An 18,592-nucleotide genomic window follows, 5' to 3' on the forward strand; every position below is an offset into this window, starting at 1 on the left:
AAGTTCATGTCACCCCTTTCTCGCTGTTCAATCTTGCCTTGAACCTGTTGCGCAATAAACTTGGATCTTCTGCAGTTTGCTCCTGTCTCCAGCTGAGCTCATTTTCCTCCACAGGGACCCGCGGACCTAGTCCGACGAGCTGGGTGGCAGAGCAGCCTCGCACCCAGATTTTACCATAACAGGATTCAGAACAGCAGGGAAGAAAGGCAGAAAGTCAAAGTTTAAAGATAGATAGATAATTTATTACGGTCGGAGACCAGCTTCTAAAACACACTTGGGGGTACAATCCCAGAAGGAAAACAAACATTTAAAACAATGTGCAACAATAAATTTGAAATTTATAAACGCGAAAAGCGTACAGACACTTAAAACTTTAAGCAAAGTTTAAAGAGAAATGTAAAACTTGAAAGCTGGAATTTAAAGATTTTGAAGTTGAATAAAAATGCGATGTCAAAACAAAACAACGGAATAAAATCCGCCTCTCCTTTCACACTTCAGCCTAGTTGCTCTCAGTTGTCTTCCAGGCTAGATGCCTCGCACCTCTCCGCATTTAGCAGTACCACTCCCTTTCGAACTGTTGCCCACCGTGGGGGAGTTTGCAGTGCGGTTTCGGGACCCCGTGCCTTGCGGAGGACGAGGGCGATGGAGAGGGGCACCAAACAGACCGGCAGGGATGTCAGGATGATGACCACTCCGGTGGGTGGCCGATGCTCTGTGGGGTCACGGGGGAGGGAGCAGTTGGCGAAGTACTCTGCGTGGATTCTCATGAAGAAGGCGTCCAACGTGGGGCTGGCTACCGGGCAGCCCATCCCTTCAGCCAGCAGCCCAGTGCAGAGGACCAGCTTGCTATATATACTGCAGAGGGACAAAACGAAAAGGTTGTGGCGGATGGAACATTACAGTGGTGCCTCGCAAGACGAAAAGAATCCGTTCTGTGATTCTCTTCATCTAGCGGGTTTTTTTCGTCTTGCGAAGCAAGCCCATTGAAGGATTAGCGGATTAGCGCTATTAGCAGCTATTAGCGGCTTTTAGCTTGGACGAAATTATGGCAAGCCCCAGGATTCCTTTAACGGAATTCCCTTCCACCACCATTGGAGGGGCAGGCACAGCCTATCCTGACCCCTCCTCCACCAATTTTTATAAACAATGCCTAACGCAACCTTACAAGTTCTGACGAATTGCTAAGTAGTAGGCAAAAACAAGATGGCACCAGCCAATCAGCCAAATGGCAAAATTGCTACTAGGCCCCTGCCCCAAGGCAGACGACCCCATGACAGGCATAGCAAGGTCAATCGGAACACAGGGCGAGCGAGCGGGTGATCCGATGCACTCTGCAAAAGAGAAAGGAAAAGACAGAGTGCCCCAATATTTAAAATCTTTGGTCCCACCCACCCAAATTTCAGCATGCAATTTGCCCCAGCAACCCAGTCATCCAATCGTTGCTTCAGGCAATAACCATTTAACCTGCCTGGCAACAGAGGTTTGGCCTGGCAGACCCCCCCACAACCCGTGCTCTCATTTGGGGAGAACATGCTTTGTCATGGATGCTTCAGATGAGATTCCTGCATTGCAGGTGTGTGAACTACGATTCTACGATTCTAGGGCATGTCACTTTAGGGGGGAAAACTTGACTTTTGCAAATTTATTCACTGAGGGGTCTTAAAAATATGCGTTTGGGTGTGAGGAATTCAAACACAGTCGGACCTTAGTTTTCGAACACCTTAGTTCTCAAACGTTTTGTGTTTTTTTTTTAATAGAATTTTTATTGGTTTTACAAAGTTTTTAAATAACAAACAAACACTTAAAGAGACAAACATACACGTATAGTTTCATAACATATTTTCATAAACCTCTTTTCTTGGACTTCCCCTTCCCCCCCCTTTCTGCATCCCGATGTCCATAATTTTTAGCAACTCCCAATTGTTACTTCCAACCTCTGTCATCTTAGTCCTCTCTATATTCTGACCTTATATCACTGTATCCCTTTGTTTCTAGAAACCACAACACTTTAACATTCATTAAGTTTATAATAGTCCTTAAGGTAGCTTTTAAATTTTCTCCATTCTTCTTCCACCGTCTCCTTTCGTTGGTCACGGATTCTGCCTGTCATCTCAGCCAATGTCATATAGTCCATCACTTTCATCTGCCATTCTTCCAGAGTGGGTAGATCTTGTGTCTTCCAATACTTCGCGATGAGTATTCTTGCTGCTGTTGTAGCATACATAAAAAAAGTTCTATCCCCTTTTAACACCAATTGGCCGACAATGCCCAAGAGAAAGGCCTCTGGCTTTTTAGGAAAAGTACATTTAAGTACCTTTTTCATTTCATTATAGATCATTTCCCAGAAAGCCTTAATCTTCGGGCACGTCCACCAGAGGTGATAGAAGGTGCCTTCAGTCTCTCTACATTTCCAACATTTATTATCGGGCAAATGATAAATTTTTGCCAGCTTGACTGGAGTCATGTACCACCTGTAAACCATTTTCATAATATTTTCCTTTAAGGCATTACATGCCGTGAATTTAATACCAGTGTTCCATAACCATTCCCAGTCAGCTGACATGATATTGTGCCCAACATCCTGTGCCCACTTGATCATAGCCGATTTGACTGTTTTGTCCTGTGTACTCCATTTCAGCAACAAGTTATACATTCTAGATAAAATCTTAGTATTGGGTTCTAATAACTCAGTTTCTAGTTTTGATTTTTCCACCTGGAAGCCAATTTTCCTATCCTGTTTAAAAAACTCCATTATTTGACGATATTGAAACCAATTTTGTACTTTATGTTTCAATTTCTCATGGCTTTGTAGTTTAAGCTTATCTCCATCCTGTTCCAAAATTTCCCAATACTTCGGCCATCCGACCTCCATATTGAGTTTCTTCACTGCTTTAGCCTCCACTGGTGACACCCATCTAGGGGTTTTGTTTTCCAACAGGTCTTTATATCTTATCCAAACATTATATAGTGCTTTTCTAACAATATGATTTTTAAAGGCACTATTAACTTTGTCATACCATAGATATGCATGCCAACCAAAAGCATTGTTAAAACCCTCCAGATCCAAAATGTCCGTATTCTCGAGGAGCATCCATTCTTTCAGCCAGCAAAAAGCTGCTGCCTCATAGTACAATTTTAAGTCCGGCAGGGCAAAACCCCCTCTTTCTTTTGCATCTGTCAATATTTTGAATTTAATTCTGGGCTTTTTGCCCTGCCAGACAAATTTCGAAATATCTTTCTGCCACCTCTTGAAACATTCCATCTTGTCAAGAATCTGCAAGGTCTGAAACAAAAATAGCATTCTAGGCAATACATTCATTTTAATCACCGCAATTCGGCCTAACATTGACAATTTCAAATTTGACCATATTTCTAGATCTTTTTTAATTTCTGACCAACATTTTTCATAATTGTCCTTATACAAATTCACATTTTTAGATGTCAAATAAACCCCTAGGTATTTCACCTTCTTAACCACTGTCAGCCCTGTCTCTTCTTGGAATTTCTCCTTTTCCATGTCTGTTAAGTTTTTTCCTAAAACTTTGGTTTTTTGTTTATTCAACTTAAATCCAGCTACCTGGCCAAACTGTTGTATTATTTCTAAAACCTTTTTCGTACTAGTGATTGGCTCTTGTAAAGTCAGTACTAAGTCATCTGCAAACGCTCTTAACTTGTAATGTTTAGCTCCGACCTGCACTCCTTTAACCTGCTGGTCATTCCTTATCATATTCAGCAACACCTCCAAAACTGAAATAAAAAGTAATGGGGAAATTGGGCACCCCTGTCGTGTTCCTTTTTCTATCTTAAGTTCCTCAGTTACTACGTTGTTTACAATCAATTTAGCCTTTTGATCAGAATATACTGCAGCCATACCATTCTCAAAACCTTGGCCTACCCCCATCCCATGCAGGTTCTTTATCATAAAGCTCCAAGAAATATTGTCAAAGGCTTTCTCCGCGTCCACAAAAATCAGTACTGCTTTAGTGTTTATATTCACCTCTAGCTTTTCCAAAATGTCTATTACATTCCTTACATTGTCTGCCAGGTGTCTTTTAGGGAGAAAGCCTGCTTGGTTCTTATGAATCCTTTCCATCAACACTCTTTTAAATCTTTTTGCCAAAATATCTGCAAAAATTTTATAATCCACATTAAGTAGTGATATTGGGCGGTAGTTCTTCAGTTGAGTCTTTTCAGTCTCTGTCTTTGGTATGAGTGAAATATATGCTTCTTTCCACGATTCAGGTGCCTTCTTTCCCTCAAGGATCTCATTGCAAACTTCTTTTAGTGGTTGAGTCAACCATTCCTTCAACGATTTGTAATATCTAGAAGTCAGTCCATCTGGTCCTGGAGATTTGCCCAGTTGCATGTTCTGAATGGCAGCCTCTATCTCTTGTTCTGTTATTCTCTGGTTCAGATCCATCTTACTTTGATGAGAGATTTTTTGTAATCCATATTTATCAAGGAATTTGTCTATATCTTCTTCATTTTGCGGGCCTTGAGTATATAGCTTTTTAAAATAACTCAGAAAACAGTTTCTAATTTCATTAGGTTTGGATATATTCTTTCCATCCACTTCTAGGCTTGTAACCGTATTTAATTTCTGCCTTTTCTTCAATTGCCATGCCAGAAGTTTGCCACATTTATTTGCTGATTCAAATGTCTTTTGTTTCATTTGTTTTATCTTCCATTCAATCTCTTGGTTCATCAATTCCATATATTGTGTTTGATATAACTTAATCTCTCTTAAAATCTCCTGGGACTTTGGTTTTGTTCTTAATTTTTTCTCTCCTTCCTTTATCTTTTCCAAAATCTTTTCTTTTTTCTCATTTTGTTTTTTTCTCTTTATTGAATTTTGTTGAATCAAGAAGCCTCTCATCACTGCTTTACTTGCGTCCCAGATCACTCTTTTTTCCACGTCGGCCCTCAAATTTATTTCAAAGTAGTCTTTTAGGGTTTTTTGGGCCTTCATAAGGATCTCCTTATCTTGAAAGAGGGTGTCATTCATTCTCCATCTAAATTGACCAGTTGTTGTAAGTTTCATCTCCATCCTCACGGCATTATGGTCGGAGCAAGTTTTTGGGCAGATTTCCACCTTCTTAACCTTTGGAGCCATACCACTAGTAATCCAAATTTGATCGATTCTGGTCCAGGTCATCATTGCTTGAGAGAAAAAGGTTCCCTCTCTCTCCAGAGGGTTCCTTGTTCTCCATATATCTATCAAATCCATGTTTTCCGTCATTTCGAAAAAAGTCTTAGGAAGTCTCCCTTCCTTGCTAACTGTTAGTCTTTGTGCCTTGTCCATGTTAGTGGAGACCACACCATTCATGTCTCCCATGATTATCATATTGTAATCCAAATAGTCCATCAGGGTTTCATGAAGTCTCTTAAAGAAGTCAGATTTACCTTCATTTGGTGCGTAGATTCCCACAACTAAAAATTTTTCTCCTTGTACTTGTATCTCCACTGCCAGATATCTCCCTTGTTCATCTTTAAATATCATTTTTGGGGCCCATTTCTCTTTCACGTATATTACAACTCCTCTTTTCTTAACTTTATCTGATGCAATAAATTCTTGTCCTAGTCTTTTATTTGTAAGTAGTCTCCTATGGGCTCTAGTTATGTGAGTTTCTTGTAGACATATCAAGTCCAGTTGTTCTCTGTTCAAAATATGGAACACTTGTCTTCTCTTCAGAGGCCCATTAAGTCCATTACAATTCCAACTAAGGAATTGCAGAGCCATCTTATTATTTTTCTGAAACTCCTCCAACAGCTCCAAGTTGTTGCTCTTCTTCTGATGATGGTGGTTTTTGTCCAAACGAGAGATTCAGAATGTCTAGTACTCTCCTCTGTTCTGCAAGTACGTCCACTGTCCCCTTCTGCAGGTCCTCCTGATTTCTTGCCAAAAATTTGTCTTTGTCTTGAATAGTCTTTATCTTCACCTTCTTTCCCCTGTAGTCAAATGACAGTCCTTGTGGAAATTCCCACCTGAAGCGGATGGAGTTTTTCTTCAGCAGAAGAGCCAAATCCTTGTAGAAGTTTCTTAAATCCAGAATATATTTTGGAATATCTTTGAAGATCTGTATAGCTGAATTTCCAATTTGCAAGGCCTTTTCAAAGTGTAGTCCTAATATTTTGTCTCTTTCGTCCTTGGATCTAAATGTAATCAGGCAATCTCTCGGGGTCTTTCTGTCCTGCTTTTTGCCCAGTCTAAAAGCTGTTGTAATTTTGAATTCGTCTTCTTCAAGATCCCAGCAGTCAACAAACTCCCGTGTCAGATATTCCGCGAGATTGTCTCTTTCATTCTCTGGAATCAATCTTAATTTCAAGTTTCTCTCTTTTCTCTGTAACTCCCACAAGGCCAAAGTTGCGTCGTGCTCATAAACCTTCTTAGCGATCGGCTCTAATTTCTCTTGTGTCTCCCCAGCAGTAGCTTTGGCATCTTCAGCAATTTTACGCGTGGTAGCATTTTCCTCCACCAATTTATTTATTGATTCTGTGTTCTGGTTTAGTCTTACTGATATTTCTGTTAATTTTTGTGTATTTTCTGAAGTCTGTTTTGTCAGAGACTCCAAAGATTGATTTATTTTAAGCAGGGCTTCTGTCACGGCATCCATAGAGACAGCCGTCCCTTTTTCTTGTCCTGTTGTTCCTGCAGATCCAGTAGTTACGCCTGAAATTGAGCCTCTTTTCTTTGTCTGTTGCTGCAGCTGTTGTTGTTGTTGTTGCTTGGTCTTGGCTCTTGTAACTATCTCTTCTTGTGAACCACTCATGTCAAGGTCGTTTCCCACGGGAGCTATTCCCCGTTGGAAAATTCCACTGTCCCAAGCTGTGCCAAATTTTACTTTACCCTCTAGGGGGAGCAAATCAAAATGGCCAAAAATAAGATGTCCAAGTACAAAGACAAAGGAGAATATCCAAAGATGTAAAAAGAAAAGTTTTTTAACACAGTTAAAACAAATATAGCTGGAGGCTTGTAGCTACAAATTGCCACAGTTTCCCAATATATACTGTTTCATCTTGTGATGTACTGTAGCCAGGCACTGTATAAACTTTGTATCGCAGTATCACTTTTACAGGAGGAAGTCAGTTCAGTGTCCTATTGTCCTAAAAGGCAGACCGTTTCATACTTTTATTAACTGAGACAGCAGAGGATTTTTACTGTAAATAGATCGTGCAGTTACTAAAGTCTCTTTCACCTCCCCTCTGCCCTGCTAGCTAGAGGGGAGATCTAAGGTCTGAGTGTCCGGTTTAGTTATATAAAAGCAAGTTTCAACGGATGCAGATTTAGAGTTCCGTTGCTTTCACTTTCATGCAGTCGGGGGGAGGCAGACTTCCTTGATTTAACTTCCCCGCTTTTAGTCCAATTTTCAGAATTTAAAGGGTCCCAGTTGTTTTCAGCTCCTACTCACGGGAATTCAGTCCGAATTTTCTTTCAGGAAGGAATCGGCGCTCTCCGCTTATGGCGACGCGGCTTCACTCCGCAGGCTGGGTGACGACTCTCAGCACCGCGCTCACTCCCGATGCCGCTCCGTAGCCTTTAAAAAGGCTCTTTCGCAGTACCGGGGGGCGCAAAGGTGCCCACCGAATCTCCTTGTTCTCAGGCTTCAGCGCCTGAGATTTTAGGGGTCCCCCGCTCGCCGTAGCGGGTAAGACCCGAACTTGCGGAGCAGTCCTTCTCCGGAGCTCGGAGGTAGGACCGCCATTAAGCGCTGGCACCGACCGGAAGTCCCCAGTTCTCAAACGTTTTGGCTCCCGTATGCCGCAAACCTGGAAATGACTGTTCCGGTTGGCAAACTGTTTTTGGAAGCCGGACGTCCGGCGGGGCTTCCGATTGGCTGCAGCAGCTTCCGGCAGCCAATCAGAAGCCGCGCTTTGGTTTCCGAATGTTTTGGAAGTCAAACAGACTTCCAGAATGGATTCCATTCGACTTCCAAGGTACAACTGTATGCTCTCTCTCTCTCTCTTTTTGCAAATGTCTTTCGTGAGAGGGTCTTAAAAATAAGTTTTTAGGTGTGAGGGAATCAAAACTGCTTTTATTTTTGTGATTGGACAACTTCATATTGTAAACCGCCCCGTGATCTTCAGATGAGATGCGGTATAGAAATTTAAGAAATAAAAATAATAACATTTGTTGAAGAAGCACATGAAGTGCTTTTGGAAAGCCAAAGAGTTTTAATTTTACTGTCTGAAAATGTCTGGCAATGCTTCATAAATAAATTAATATTATATAACAGCAAGTACTTGGCAATCGTTTTTAACGATTGCTGTGCAATTTTACACTCATTTTACTCACCAACCAAAACTAAATTGGACTAATTTAACCGAAATATCCTTTGAATTCCCAAGTTTTCAAAGTTTTCAAATTCCCCTTTATGGAAGCAGGCATTTTCAAAATAAAGTTTTTTATGAACCGCCCTAATGTGGAGGTATGTGCCTGTGGAGGTGCATCCTCTCTAGCATTTTGGTGAGGTTCCTGGGCAAATAAAAAATACATTGGGGGGGGGACCTTCTAGGCATGGACTCCCCTTCCCAAGCTCCACCTCCATGTCTGACGAGTGAAAATCCTTAAAGGGGCAACCTTGTCCCTATAGCACTGCGGTAGCTTGCCTTTACTCCCTGCCTAGTGTATTCACTGCACCATCAACAAGAACATGGCAACCAATTTGTCAAGGAGCTCAGACTCAGGATCAATTATCTCTCAGACCCTCCAAGTGTCCCTATTTTCTAGGGATGGTCCCAGATTTACAGAAGCCGTTCCGGTTTCTGGCTTGATCCTGGAATGTCCCGCTTTCCCTTAGAACGTCCCTATTTTCACTGTATAGGTGTTGGAGAGTATGGTTGTTGTTGTTTAGTCATTTAGTCGTGTCCGACTCTTTGTGACCCCATGGACCAGAGCACGCCAGGCACTCCTGTCTTCCACTGCCTCCTGCAGTTTGGTCAAACTCATGTTGGTAGCTTCAAGAACACTGTCCAACCATCTCATCCTCTGTCATCCCTTCTCCTTGTGCCCTCCATCTTTCCCAACATCAGGGTCTTTTCCAGGGAGTCTTCTCTTCTCATGAGGTGGCCAAAGTATTGGAGCCTCAGCTTCAGGATTTGTCCTTCCAGTGAGCACTCAGGGCTGATTTCCTTAAGAATGGAGAGGTTTGATCTTCTTGCAGTCCATGGGACTCTCAAGAGTCTCCTCCAGCACCATAATTCAAAAGCATCCATTCTTCGGCGATCAGCCTTCTTTATGGTCCAGCTCTCACTTCCATACATCACTACTGGGGAAAACATAGCTTGAACTATACGGACCTTTGTTGGCAAGGTGATGTCTCTGCTTTTTAAGATACAGAGTGTGGTAGGAGTCCCTGTTTCCATTGGAGAAATCTTGGAAGGCATTGTCTCTGCCATAGCAGGAACAACACACCAGAATGTAACCCCCACATAAATGGGGGGGGAGGCCTATATGTAAAATAAATCAAAAAACCAACCCCCCTGAGGTACCAGGAACCAGGTCTGCGGCTCAGAAATCTATACCTGCCAGTTGTTTCCCAGATGCACCTCCTGCTCTCTGCTGCAGCCATGACGGAGGCATGAAACTTGGGCCAGCAGAACAGCGCTACCCAGTCATAGTAGGTATCTCCACAGTCACTGGCTTGGTAGTCCTCTTCTTCAAAAGGCCCTAACCGAGAATGAGAGATCAGAAGAGAATTATGACTGGGACTGTGGCAGGCAAAAATCCCCTGCCCCATCCCATCCAGCTCAGTGTGTGCCTCCACCCCCTGCTCTAATAATAATAATAATAATAATAATAATAATAATAATAATAATAATAATTTATACCGCCCTCCCCAGCCAAAGCCGGACTCAGAGCGGCGGCTAACAACAGTAAAATAATACAACATTCTAAAATCATTTCATTATAAAATCAGTTCATGGCATCTTGCCAGCCATTCATTTATTAAACATCAGCTATGCAAATGCAAACTACCTGACAAACATCACTTCTAGTTTGGCTCTGGGAAGAAAGCGTATCAAACACTGCAGGCAACAAAAAGGATGCCTGATTCTGTTGTAGCACCTACACTGTGTGCATATGGTGTTGATTTGGGAGAGGAATCAAATCACATTCCAGCCAGCTTTTTACATTCAACCCAACAGGCAAATGGTGCATGTAACTAGAGTTGTGCAAATAATAACAACAACAACAAAACAACAAAACAACAACAACAACAATAATAATTTTATACCCCGCCCACTCTGGGTGGCTTCCAACAAAATACAATAGTCCGTTAAACATTAAAAGCTTTCCCTGTGGAACGCCCTCCCACCAGATGTCAAAGAGAACAACAACTACCAGACTTTTAGAAGACATCTGAAGGCAGCCCTGTTTAGGGAAGCTTTTAATGTTTGATGTATCACAGTATTTTAATATTCTTTTGGAAGCCGCCCAGAGTGGCTGGGGAAACCCAGCCAGATGGGCGGGGTATAAATAATAAATTATTATTATTATTATTATTATTATTATTATTCCTAAACAGGGCTGCCTTCAAATGTCTCCTAAAAGTCTGGTAGTTGTTTTTCTCTTTGACATCTGGTGGGAGGGTGTTGCACAGGGCGGGTGCCACTACCAAGAAGACCCTCTGTCTGGTTCGCTATAACCCAGCCAGATGGGCGGCGTATAAATAAAAAATTATTATTATTATTATTATTATTATTATTATTATTATTATTATGCAGTGTGTGTCACATGTGAAAACTTCCAAGAGAGGTCACAAAATAAAAAGCGAGATATTGGGTAAACAGACCATTTTGGGACACAGATCTCATTAAAACAGAAGCCTGTGGCTAAAAGAAGAACAAAGACTTCTGTTTGGCAACAGAGGAGATGGAAGGAAGAGATGGTTGCTCACCTTCTTCATCTGGATACAGGTAGGAGACTGGAAGGAGAAGGTAGATGTTAGTCTAGGAACAGCAGTAGGATGAGTAACAGTGATAGGACAGGCCTGGGGACTCGCTGGCTCAACTATTACCTTCCTCAAGAAAGATCTATCTAAAGAAGGGGAACCTGCGAAGCCTGTTTCATCTCCCCTGTACTGTATACACAATTTCACCTTCAGCTTTAGGCTCCAGAACTGACACAAACTTAAGAGGAAGACAGATGGAATCAGCCCAAGTAGTGATCCATAAAGGTAAAGGTAAAGAGACCCCTGACCATTAGGTCCAGTCACGGACGACTCTGGTTGCGGCGCTCATCTCGCTTTACTGACCGAGGGAGCCGACGTCCAGCTTCCGGTCATGTGGCCAGCAGGACTAAGCCGCTTCTGGCGAACCAGAGCAGCGCACGGAAATGCTGTTTACCTTCCCGCCGGAGCGGTACCTATTTATCTACTTGCACTTTGACGTGCTTTCGAACAGCTAGGTTGGCAGGAGCTGGGATTGAGCAACGGGAGCTTTCTCCCCCTTGCGGGGATTCGAACCGCCGACTTCTGATCGGCAAGTCCTGGGCTCTGTAGATCAGATCAAAGATATATCTTGGCACAGCACTTTTCTCTCCAGCAGAGACCTCCCCCACCTCAGAGGTTCCCAAGCGAGGGATAATGGAGATTATTAAATCTCTGCTGGGGGGAGAAACATCTGGAGGAGGACAAAGGCTCAGCCCAGAACCCTGCTTAAGTTCACGAGTGCCTCTCTGAGGATGTGCATGTTGGTTTTCCCTCCTGTCACAACTACAAAGATCAGGAATGAGGAACTTTGAAGTGACCAGCAAGCAAGGCATCCAGGCAACCTTAAGTCCCAATGTCTGCGTTCAAATGCCGCGTTAAACCGTAGTTAAAAGACAAACTATCCATTGTATCTGAGTTGATCACAGTCAGAGTAGACCCACTGAAACTGATGGAGTTGAAGTTAGTCCCGTCTGTGCCATTCAAGGGAAGAAACTAGCCAGAGTCTCAATGTTGTGATGTGTGAACCCAGAACCATGGTTTGTTTCCTACAACCAAACCATGTCCTTAGTTTACATCGTTTGGTTTATTTGAAGGTAACAAACCATGAGCACAGCTTCACACATCACAACAAGCCACACTCTAGCTTGCTTGGGGCTTGTTTCTCCCTCTGCATGGCGAGGTTAAGAGCAGCAGCTGTGCAGGAGATGTGCTTGTGCACATTAAGCTATAGTTTATTTTAAACCGTGGTAGGCAAACTAAGGCCCAGGGGCTGGATCCAGCCCAATCGCCTTCTAAATCCAGCCCAAGGACGGTCCGGGAATCAGTGTCTTTTTACATGAGTAGAATGTGCCCTTTTATTTAAAATGCATCTTTGGGTTATTTTTGGGGCATAGGAATTAATTCAACCCCCCCCCCAAAAAAAAAAACAACATAGTCTGGGCCCCCACAAGGTCTGAGGGACAGTGGACTGGCTCCCTGCTGAAAAAGTTTGCTGACCCTGTTTTAAACTATTGTTTAACTGAAATATACTCGGAGTCGAGAGTGGATTCCCCCAGAATGTCTGCTTTATATACATTATTTACACAATGGGCCCCACATGATTGGCCTACAGGAGAATCCCGGAATTAGCCAATCAGGTCGCGGATTCACTTCCACCTGGAGCTGGATTGGGTGGCTCCTGTGGACCAATCAGACTGCTGCATTCTGGAACCTATTGTTCTAGGACCAATCAGACTGCTGCATTCTAAATCATATTGTTCTAGGACCAATCAGACTGCTGCATTCTGGAACCTATTGTTCTAGGACCAATCAGACTGCTGCATTCTGGAACCTATTGTTCTAGGACCAATCAGACTGCTGCATTCTGGAACCTATTGTTCTAGGACCAATCAGACTGCTGCATTTTGGATCCTATCCAACTCAGTACATAACATTAACATTGCAATGCAAGCCAGTATATCTGGCAACTGGGCATCATCCTGCTTTCGAAAGTAAATCTTTTATTCTTGGCTGCAATGGTCAATGGACATGGATGAACATTCCCCAAGAAGGCAAAAGAGAGAGAAAACAATTCGTTTGAAAGCCATCTCTGCCATCAGAACACCCAGGGACAATGAGTTCCATAGATACATTACATGTTGCACAATGCAATATTAACGTCTATCTGCCCTGGTGTTGTAAAAATTCACTGGTTGACGCTAAGTGCTACTATTAAAAAAAGAGAAAAGGAATCCCTGCCTTATCAGCTCCTTCCACATTGTTCCGAGTAATTTTTATAAACATCCATGGTTTCCTCTCAAGCACCTCCTTGTTCAAAAGCGAAAACTCACCAAACGCCTTCCTTCCCAAGGCAGCGGCTCCCTATTCCTGATCCAAAAATATTAGGTAGTTCTGGGATCTCTTCCAGTTTGGGGAGGAGTGGGGAGGAAAGCACAAATGAAAAGTTCCCCCTTGCCCTAACCTGATGTCCCCATTAAAGAGGGAGGGAATCTGTTACTGTCTTGGGAAGAGATTACCACATTTTTTTCTGGCAGCATTCGTGTGCCTTTAGCACCGTCATTGCAGGCAGAAATTCAGCAGCTGAAATCTTTCCTCCTCAATGTGCAGGGACACCAGAAACGCTTCACCTGCCAAACTACTGCTTGTCGTACAATTTGTTTGGCCGTTCTTTCAATTTATTGGCCAACCTTTCTACAATATATTACCCAAGGCGATCAGTTTGTAATGTTTCATTATGTTTAGGGAAGCTTTTAATGTTTAATAGACTATTGCATTTTAATATTTTGTTGGGAGCTGCCCAGAGTGGCTGAGGAAAGAATAAATGATGATGATGATGATGATGATGATGATGATGATGATGTCTTTATATATGTGGGAAGCTGCACAGAGTGACTGGGGCAACCTGGTCAGATGGCCGAGGTACAAATAATAAAATTATGATGGTGATGATTTACAGCAACCATTAAAAATACATCAGAACACTTTTAAAAATATATAAAAAGAGAGAAAATAGGACCAAACAGTGGTCACATTAAAACACTTTTAGATGCATTTAAAATGTGTTTTCCTGACAGTGGAAAGAAAAGGGGCTAAGTCGGTGGTTCTCAAACATTTTTTCTGGGTCGCCAGACCCTCCAAGTGTCCCTATTTCCCAGAGATGTCCCTAAATTAGAGAAGATGCCCCAGTTTCTGATTTGATCCCGGAATGTCCTGCTTTTCCTTAGGACACCCCTATTTTCATTGGAGAAATGTTGGAGGGAACGGAGTTATCTGATCCCCGAGCCGTCTGAAGGCAATCCAGTATAGGTAAGTTTTTTTAATATTTAATGTTTTATTATGTTTTTATACATGTTGGAAGCTGCCCAGAGTGGCTGGGGCAATCCAGTCAGATGTGTGGGATATAAATAGTAAAATTATCATTATGGAATGGGACGACCCTATTTTCATTGGAGAAATGTTGGATTCTGGGCCACACTTCCAAAATAAAAATTTGCTCGCGCCACAACAATTTTTTTATCGATAAGAAATACCGTATTTTTCGCTCTATAAGACGCACCAGACCGCAAGACGCACCTAGTTTTTGGAGGAGGAAAACAAGGGGGGGGGGATTCTGAATCTCAGAAGCCAGAACAGCAAGAGGGATCGCTGCGCAGTGAAAGCAGCAATCCCTCTCGCTGTTCTGGCTTCTGGGATAGCTGCGCAGCCTGCATTCGCTCCATAAGACCCACACACATTTCCCCTTGCATTTTAGGAAGGGAAAAGTGAGTCTTATAGAGCAAAAAATACGGTACATTGGAAAACAAAACAACTTCTAGCAGTGCTTGATTTATAGCACAGAACACAACTACTTTGTCATATGATCGTGAGATATCCAGAAAGTACAGTGGTACCTCAGGTTAAGATCTTAATTTGTTCTGGAGGTCCGTTCTTAACCTGAAACTGTTCTTAACCTGAGGTACCACTTTAGCTAATGGGGCCTCCCACTGCTGCCACGCAATTTTTGTTCTCATCCTGAAGCAAAGTTCTTAACCCGAGGTACTATTTCTGGGTTAGCAGAGTCTGTAACCTGAAGTGTCTGTAACCTAAAGTGTCTGTAACCCGAGGAACCACTGTATAAAAGACTGTGGCTCTGTAACAACACAAATCATTCCCAGAATATAATATTGATTGTCCTTGAATGTTCCCACCACACTCACCACCCTCTCCTGCCACAGCAGTGTGGCACACCACACCCTTTGAGGACCACTGGGCTATGTGGACGTCCCTAGGGAGGGTCTTCTAAATCTAGGGTGCAGCCTCTGGGAAGGCCCTCCCGTGTCCCCATTTCTTAACGGCCCAGTACCCTCTGTATGAGAAGTGTGGAAATGGCAACGGAAAGATAAATGGGAAAGGGCAGTGCTAAGGACTGGTTTGCTCTCCTTGTTCCCAGAGAACAAATACTTGTTTCTCTCTTACTTTCATCTTCAAAGTCATCATAGGTCAGTGCTGTGCATCCTGAAGGAGGAAAGAGAGAGAGAAAGAAAGGTCAGAGAGGGAGAATTGCAGGAGTCCCTTCTGTCTCGACCCCACCTTAAAGCCAGACCCTCCAAGTGCCCCTATTTTCCAGGGACAGTCCCAGATTTACAGAAGCTTTCCTGGTTTCTGATTTGATCCCGGAATGTTCCACTTTTCCTTAAAGGTAAAGGTAAAGGACCCCTGACAGTTAAGTCCAGTCGTGAACAACTCCGGGGTTGCGGCGCTCATCTCACTTTACTGGCCAAGGGAGCTGATGTTTGTCTGCAGACAGTTTTTCCGGGTCACGTGGCCAGCATGACTAAGCCGCTTCTGGTGAAACTAGAGCAGCGCACAGAAACGCCGTCTACCTTCCCGCTAGAGCGGAACCTAATTATCTACTTGCACTTTGATGTGCTTTTGAACTGCTAGGTTGGCAGAGCTGGGATTGAGCAACGGGAGCTCACCCCATCATGGGGATTCGAACCGCCAACCTTCCAATCGGCAAGCCCTAAGCTCAGTTGTTTATACCACAGTGCCACCCACGCTATTTTCATTGGAGAAATGTTGGAGGGCATAGAAAAGGACGTCCCCATGGCTTTTTTTCAGCTGGAACTCAGTTCCAGCACCTCTGGTAGGCTCCAGTGGGCGCCATTGCCATTCTAGGAGAACGAGAGAAGTGTTCATGGTGAGTTCTGGCACCTCTTTTTCTAGAAAAATAGCACTGCAATCGTGCTTGTTCTTAGCATGCTGCTTGGTGTACATTGGTCCAGGATCCTGGTTTGCCACAAGGGAGGGTGGGTTTACTTGATACGCATTAGAAAACCCTCCCTCTGATTAGGCGATTCACATTTTTTCCTTCCCGCTAATGGACACACGGGTGGGGGGGGACGCCAAATCACTCTGCAACAATTTTTTATTTTCAAAATGAAACCAGTTTCTCTCTTTTTTTTCTTTCTTTCAAAACAAAAAAAAATAAAATAAAATTTACAAACATCAAATTCAAAATCCATATTCATTTTCTAACATAAGCCTATTACCTAGATTACCTAAATTAAAATATATCTAACTGCTCTAGGCTTCCCTTTGCTATATGTAAATACAACACAGTTAACAAATTATATTATAAATGATATTATAGGTTCCCACATACCCCCCCCCCCCAGTTTCTCAAAGAGTGCTTTTCAGGGCAAGATCTAGGTTGTGTGTGCAGCATGAAGAGGAGGGGGGCAAAGTGCTGTACTCGGTCCCGGAAGAAAACGCAATGTGCACAGCAGCCTGACACAGTCCATTTCCACGTAGATGGGAATAAGCCTTAAGGCCTTACACAGAGACCCGTTTTTTAAGCAAAATAACCCCCAAGGATGTTTCTGTTCAGTTTGCAGAACGCTAAAAGCTGCCTCCCTCTCAGTTAGGTAAAGGTAAAGGGACCCCTAACCATTAGGTCCAGTCGTGGCTGACTCTGGGGTTGCAGCGCTCATCTCGCTTTATTGGCCGAGGGAGCCGGCATACAGCTTCCGGGTTGTGGCCAGCATGACTAAGCCGCTTCTGGCGAACCAGAGCAGCGCAAGGAAGCGCCGTTTACCTTCCCGCCAGAGTGGTATCTATTTATCTACTTGCACCTTGATGTGCTTTCGAACTGCTAGGTTGGCAGGAGCAGGGACCGAGCAACGGGAGCTCACCCTGTCGCGGGGATTCGAACCGCCGACCTTCTGATTGGCAAGCCCTAGGCTCAGTGGTTTTTAGACCACAGCGCCACCCGCGTCCCTCCCTCTCAGTTACTCTGGACTTAACCTCCAAAAACATTTCACCGGCGAAATGTTGGAGGGTATGTAAAGCTCTCGTTGTCGAGGCCACTGCTGCACCTCACGGGGCAACAGATGGAAGAGGTGAAGGAGGAAAGAATCTGGCAGTAGGAAAAGAGAAATCTAACTGGGGCTTCCCTGGACTACCCTTGTCAGTTCAGAATAACTGCTTTTGCTGCTCTTTTTTTGCATATTGTATGTTTGTGCAGCTGCTGGAAATGGAGAGGGGCTCCCTTGTTTCTCTTCGGTTGGGTTGCTTTGAAGCCAGTTCTAAGCACAGCAGACAGCTTCCTTGCCCTTCTCTCTGCCCCACAAGTGACCCCAGGTCCACAACAAGGTCCCTCAGGTTCACCTGCAAAGGAGTCACCTCCAGGTGTGCACCAACACAGCGTTATTATGCTAAAGCCAGGATGACTTTGTTGCTTTATTCAGACAATGCAACTGAGCCCAAGAATAGGAAATCAAAAGCAACTTTGCTGCCGCCAACTAAAATAATCCAAGCTAAACACCAACAGATGTCAGCCCACCCCCCCCCCCCAAAGTTAAATACAATAGCTTTATAAACCGTGAGGTAGAGCTTCTATGGAGAAGCTGGCCTCATACATTCAGGAGAGAGGGGGGGGGGCTCACTAAGGAAGGCAAATTTGTTGTAATTTGTTCCAAATGTTTGTTAAACTGGAATCAAAACAAGTCGTTATGTGGGTTTCCAAATCACACAATTTCCACTGTGTGTTTTTTTTTAAAATGTACGTTCTTCCAAGAGAAGGAGAAGAGCTCCAAGGGATTGCAAATGTCAAAGCCCTCATTCATCGTAATTATTGCAGAGTCCTAGCCAGAAATTTGGTCAGGTTGTGGAAATCAATATGCAGTATTGCAGTATTCCAAAACTGGAAACGACAGCTTAGCCCCACTGAATTGAATAGGATTTACTTCTGAGTAGGCATGCTTAGGCTTGCACTGTAGCTAAAACTCATAGAGTTTCCAAGCAAATCAGAACAAATACTCAATAAAAGACTGGATGCAATTCTAACTTCCACGGGAGTTTTGTGCAGGATCAGTGCTCAATTACATATACAGGTTGGTCTTTCCCCCATTCAATTCAGACAAAACTTAGGGTTGGTTTTTTCTCTCAATAGCATTATACTCACATTAGCCCAATCTACTGCCAGTATCGTGGTATTTTTCACGCCATGTAGCACTGAAAAACAACTATATATTTTTTTCTAATGGGACGGGAAAGGGGACACTTACCTCTGCAAAAAATCAAAAGCAGGCTAGAATACAGGAGACAACGCCAGAGAGGTTGGGGCATTCGCATCTCCATCTTGGGAGAGAAATTCAGCCTTTCTCCTCTCCTATCAAATG

At 43.3% G+C, this 18,592-nt stretch overlaps 1 protein-coding gene and 1 long non-coding RNA gene across 2 annotated transcripts; both read right to left on the reverse strand.

The window, feature by feature from the left end:
• Nucleotides 1-416: 416 nt before the first annotated feature.
• LOC309516630 (receptor activity-modifying protein 1-like) lies at nucleotides 417-9,737 on the reverse strand (the record flags this gene model as incomplete). Its single annotated transcript, XM_082195391.1, has 2 exons — nucleotides 417-855; nucleotides 9,523-9,737. 2 exons carry the CDS (start codon nucleotides 9,735-9,737, stop codon nucleotides 510-512), a joined length of 561 nt encoding a protein of 186 aa, XP_082051517.1. The 3' UTR covers nucleotides 417-509.
• Nucleotides 9,738-10,897: 1,160 nt separating this feature from the next.
• Nucleotides 10,898-18,592, reverse strand: LOC309516449. Its single transcript, XR_014212933.1, has 3 exons — nucleotides 18,479-18,592; nucleotides 15,387-15,425; nucleotides 10,898-10,925 (listed from the first exon to the last, which is right to left on the reverse strand). It is a non-coding gene; the product is annotated as an uncharacterized lncRNA (long non-coding RNA).

Source organism: Podarcis vaucheri, assembly GCF_965113315.1.
Source record: "Podarcis vaucheri genome assembly, chromosome: 13".
Lineage (NCBI taxonomy): Eukaryota > Metazoa > Chordata > Lepidosauria > Squamata > Lacertidae > Podarcis > Podarcis vaucheri.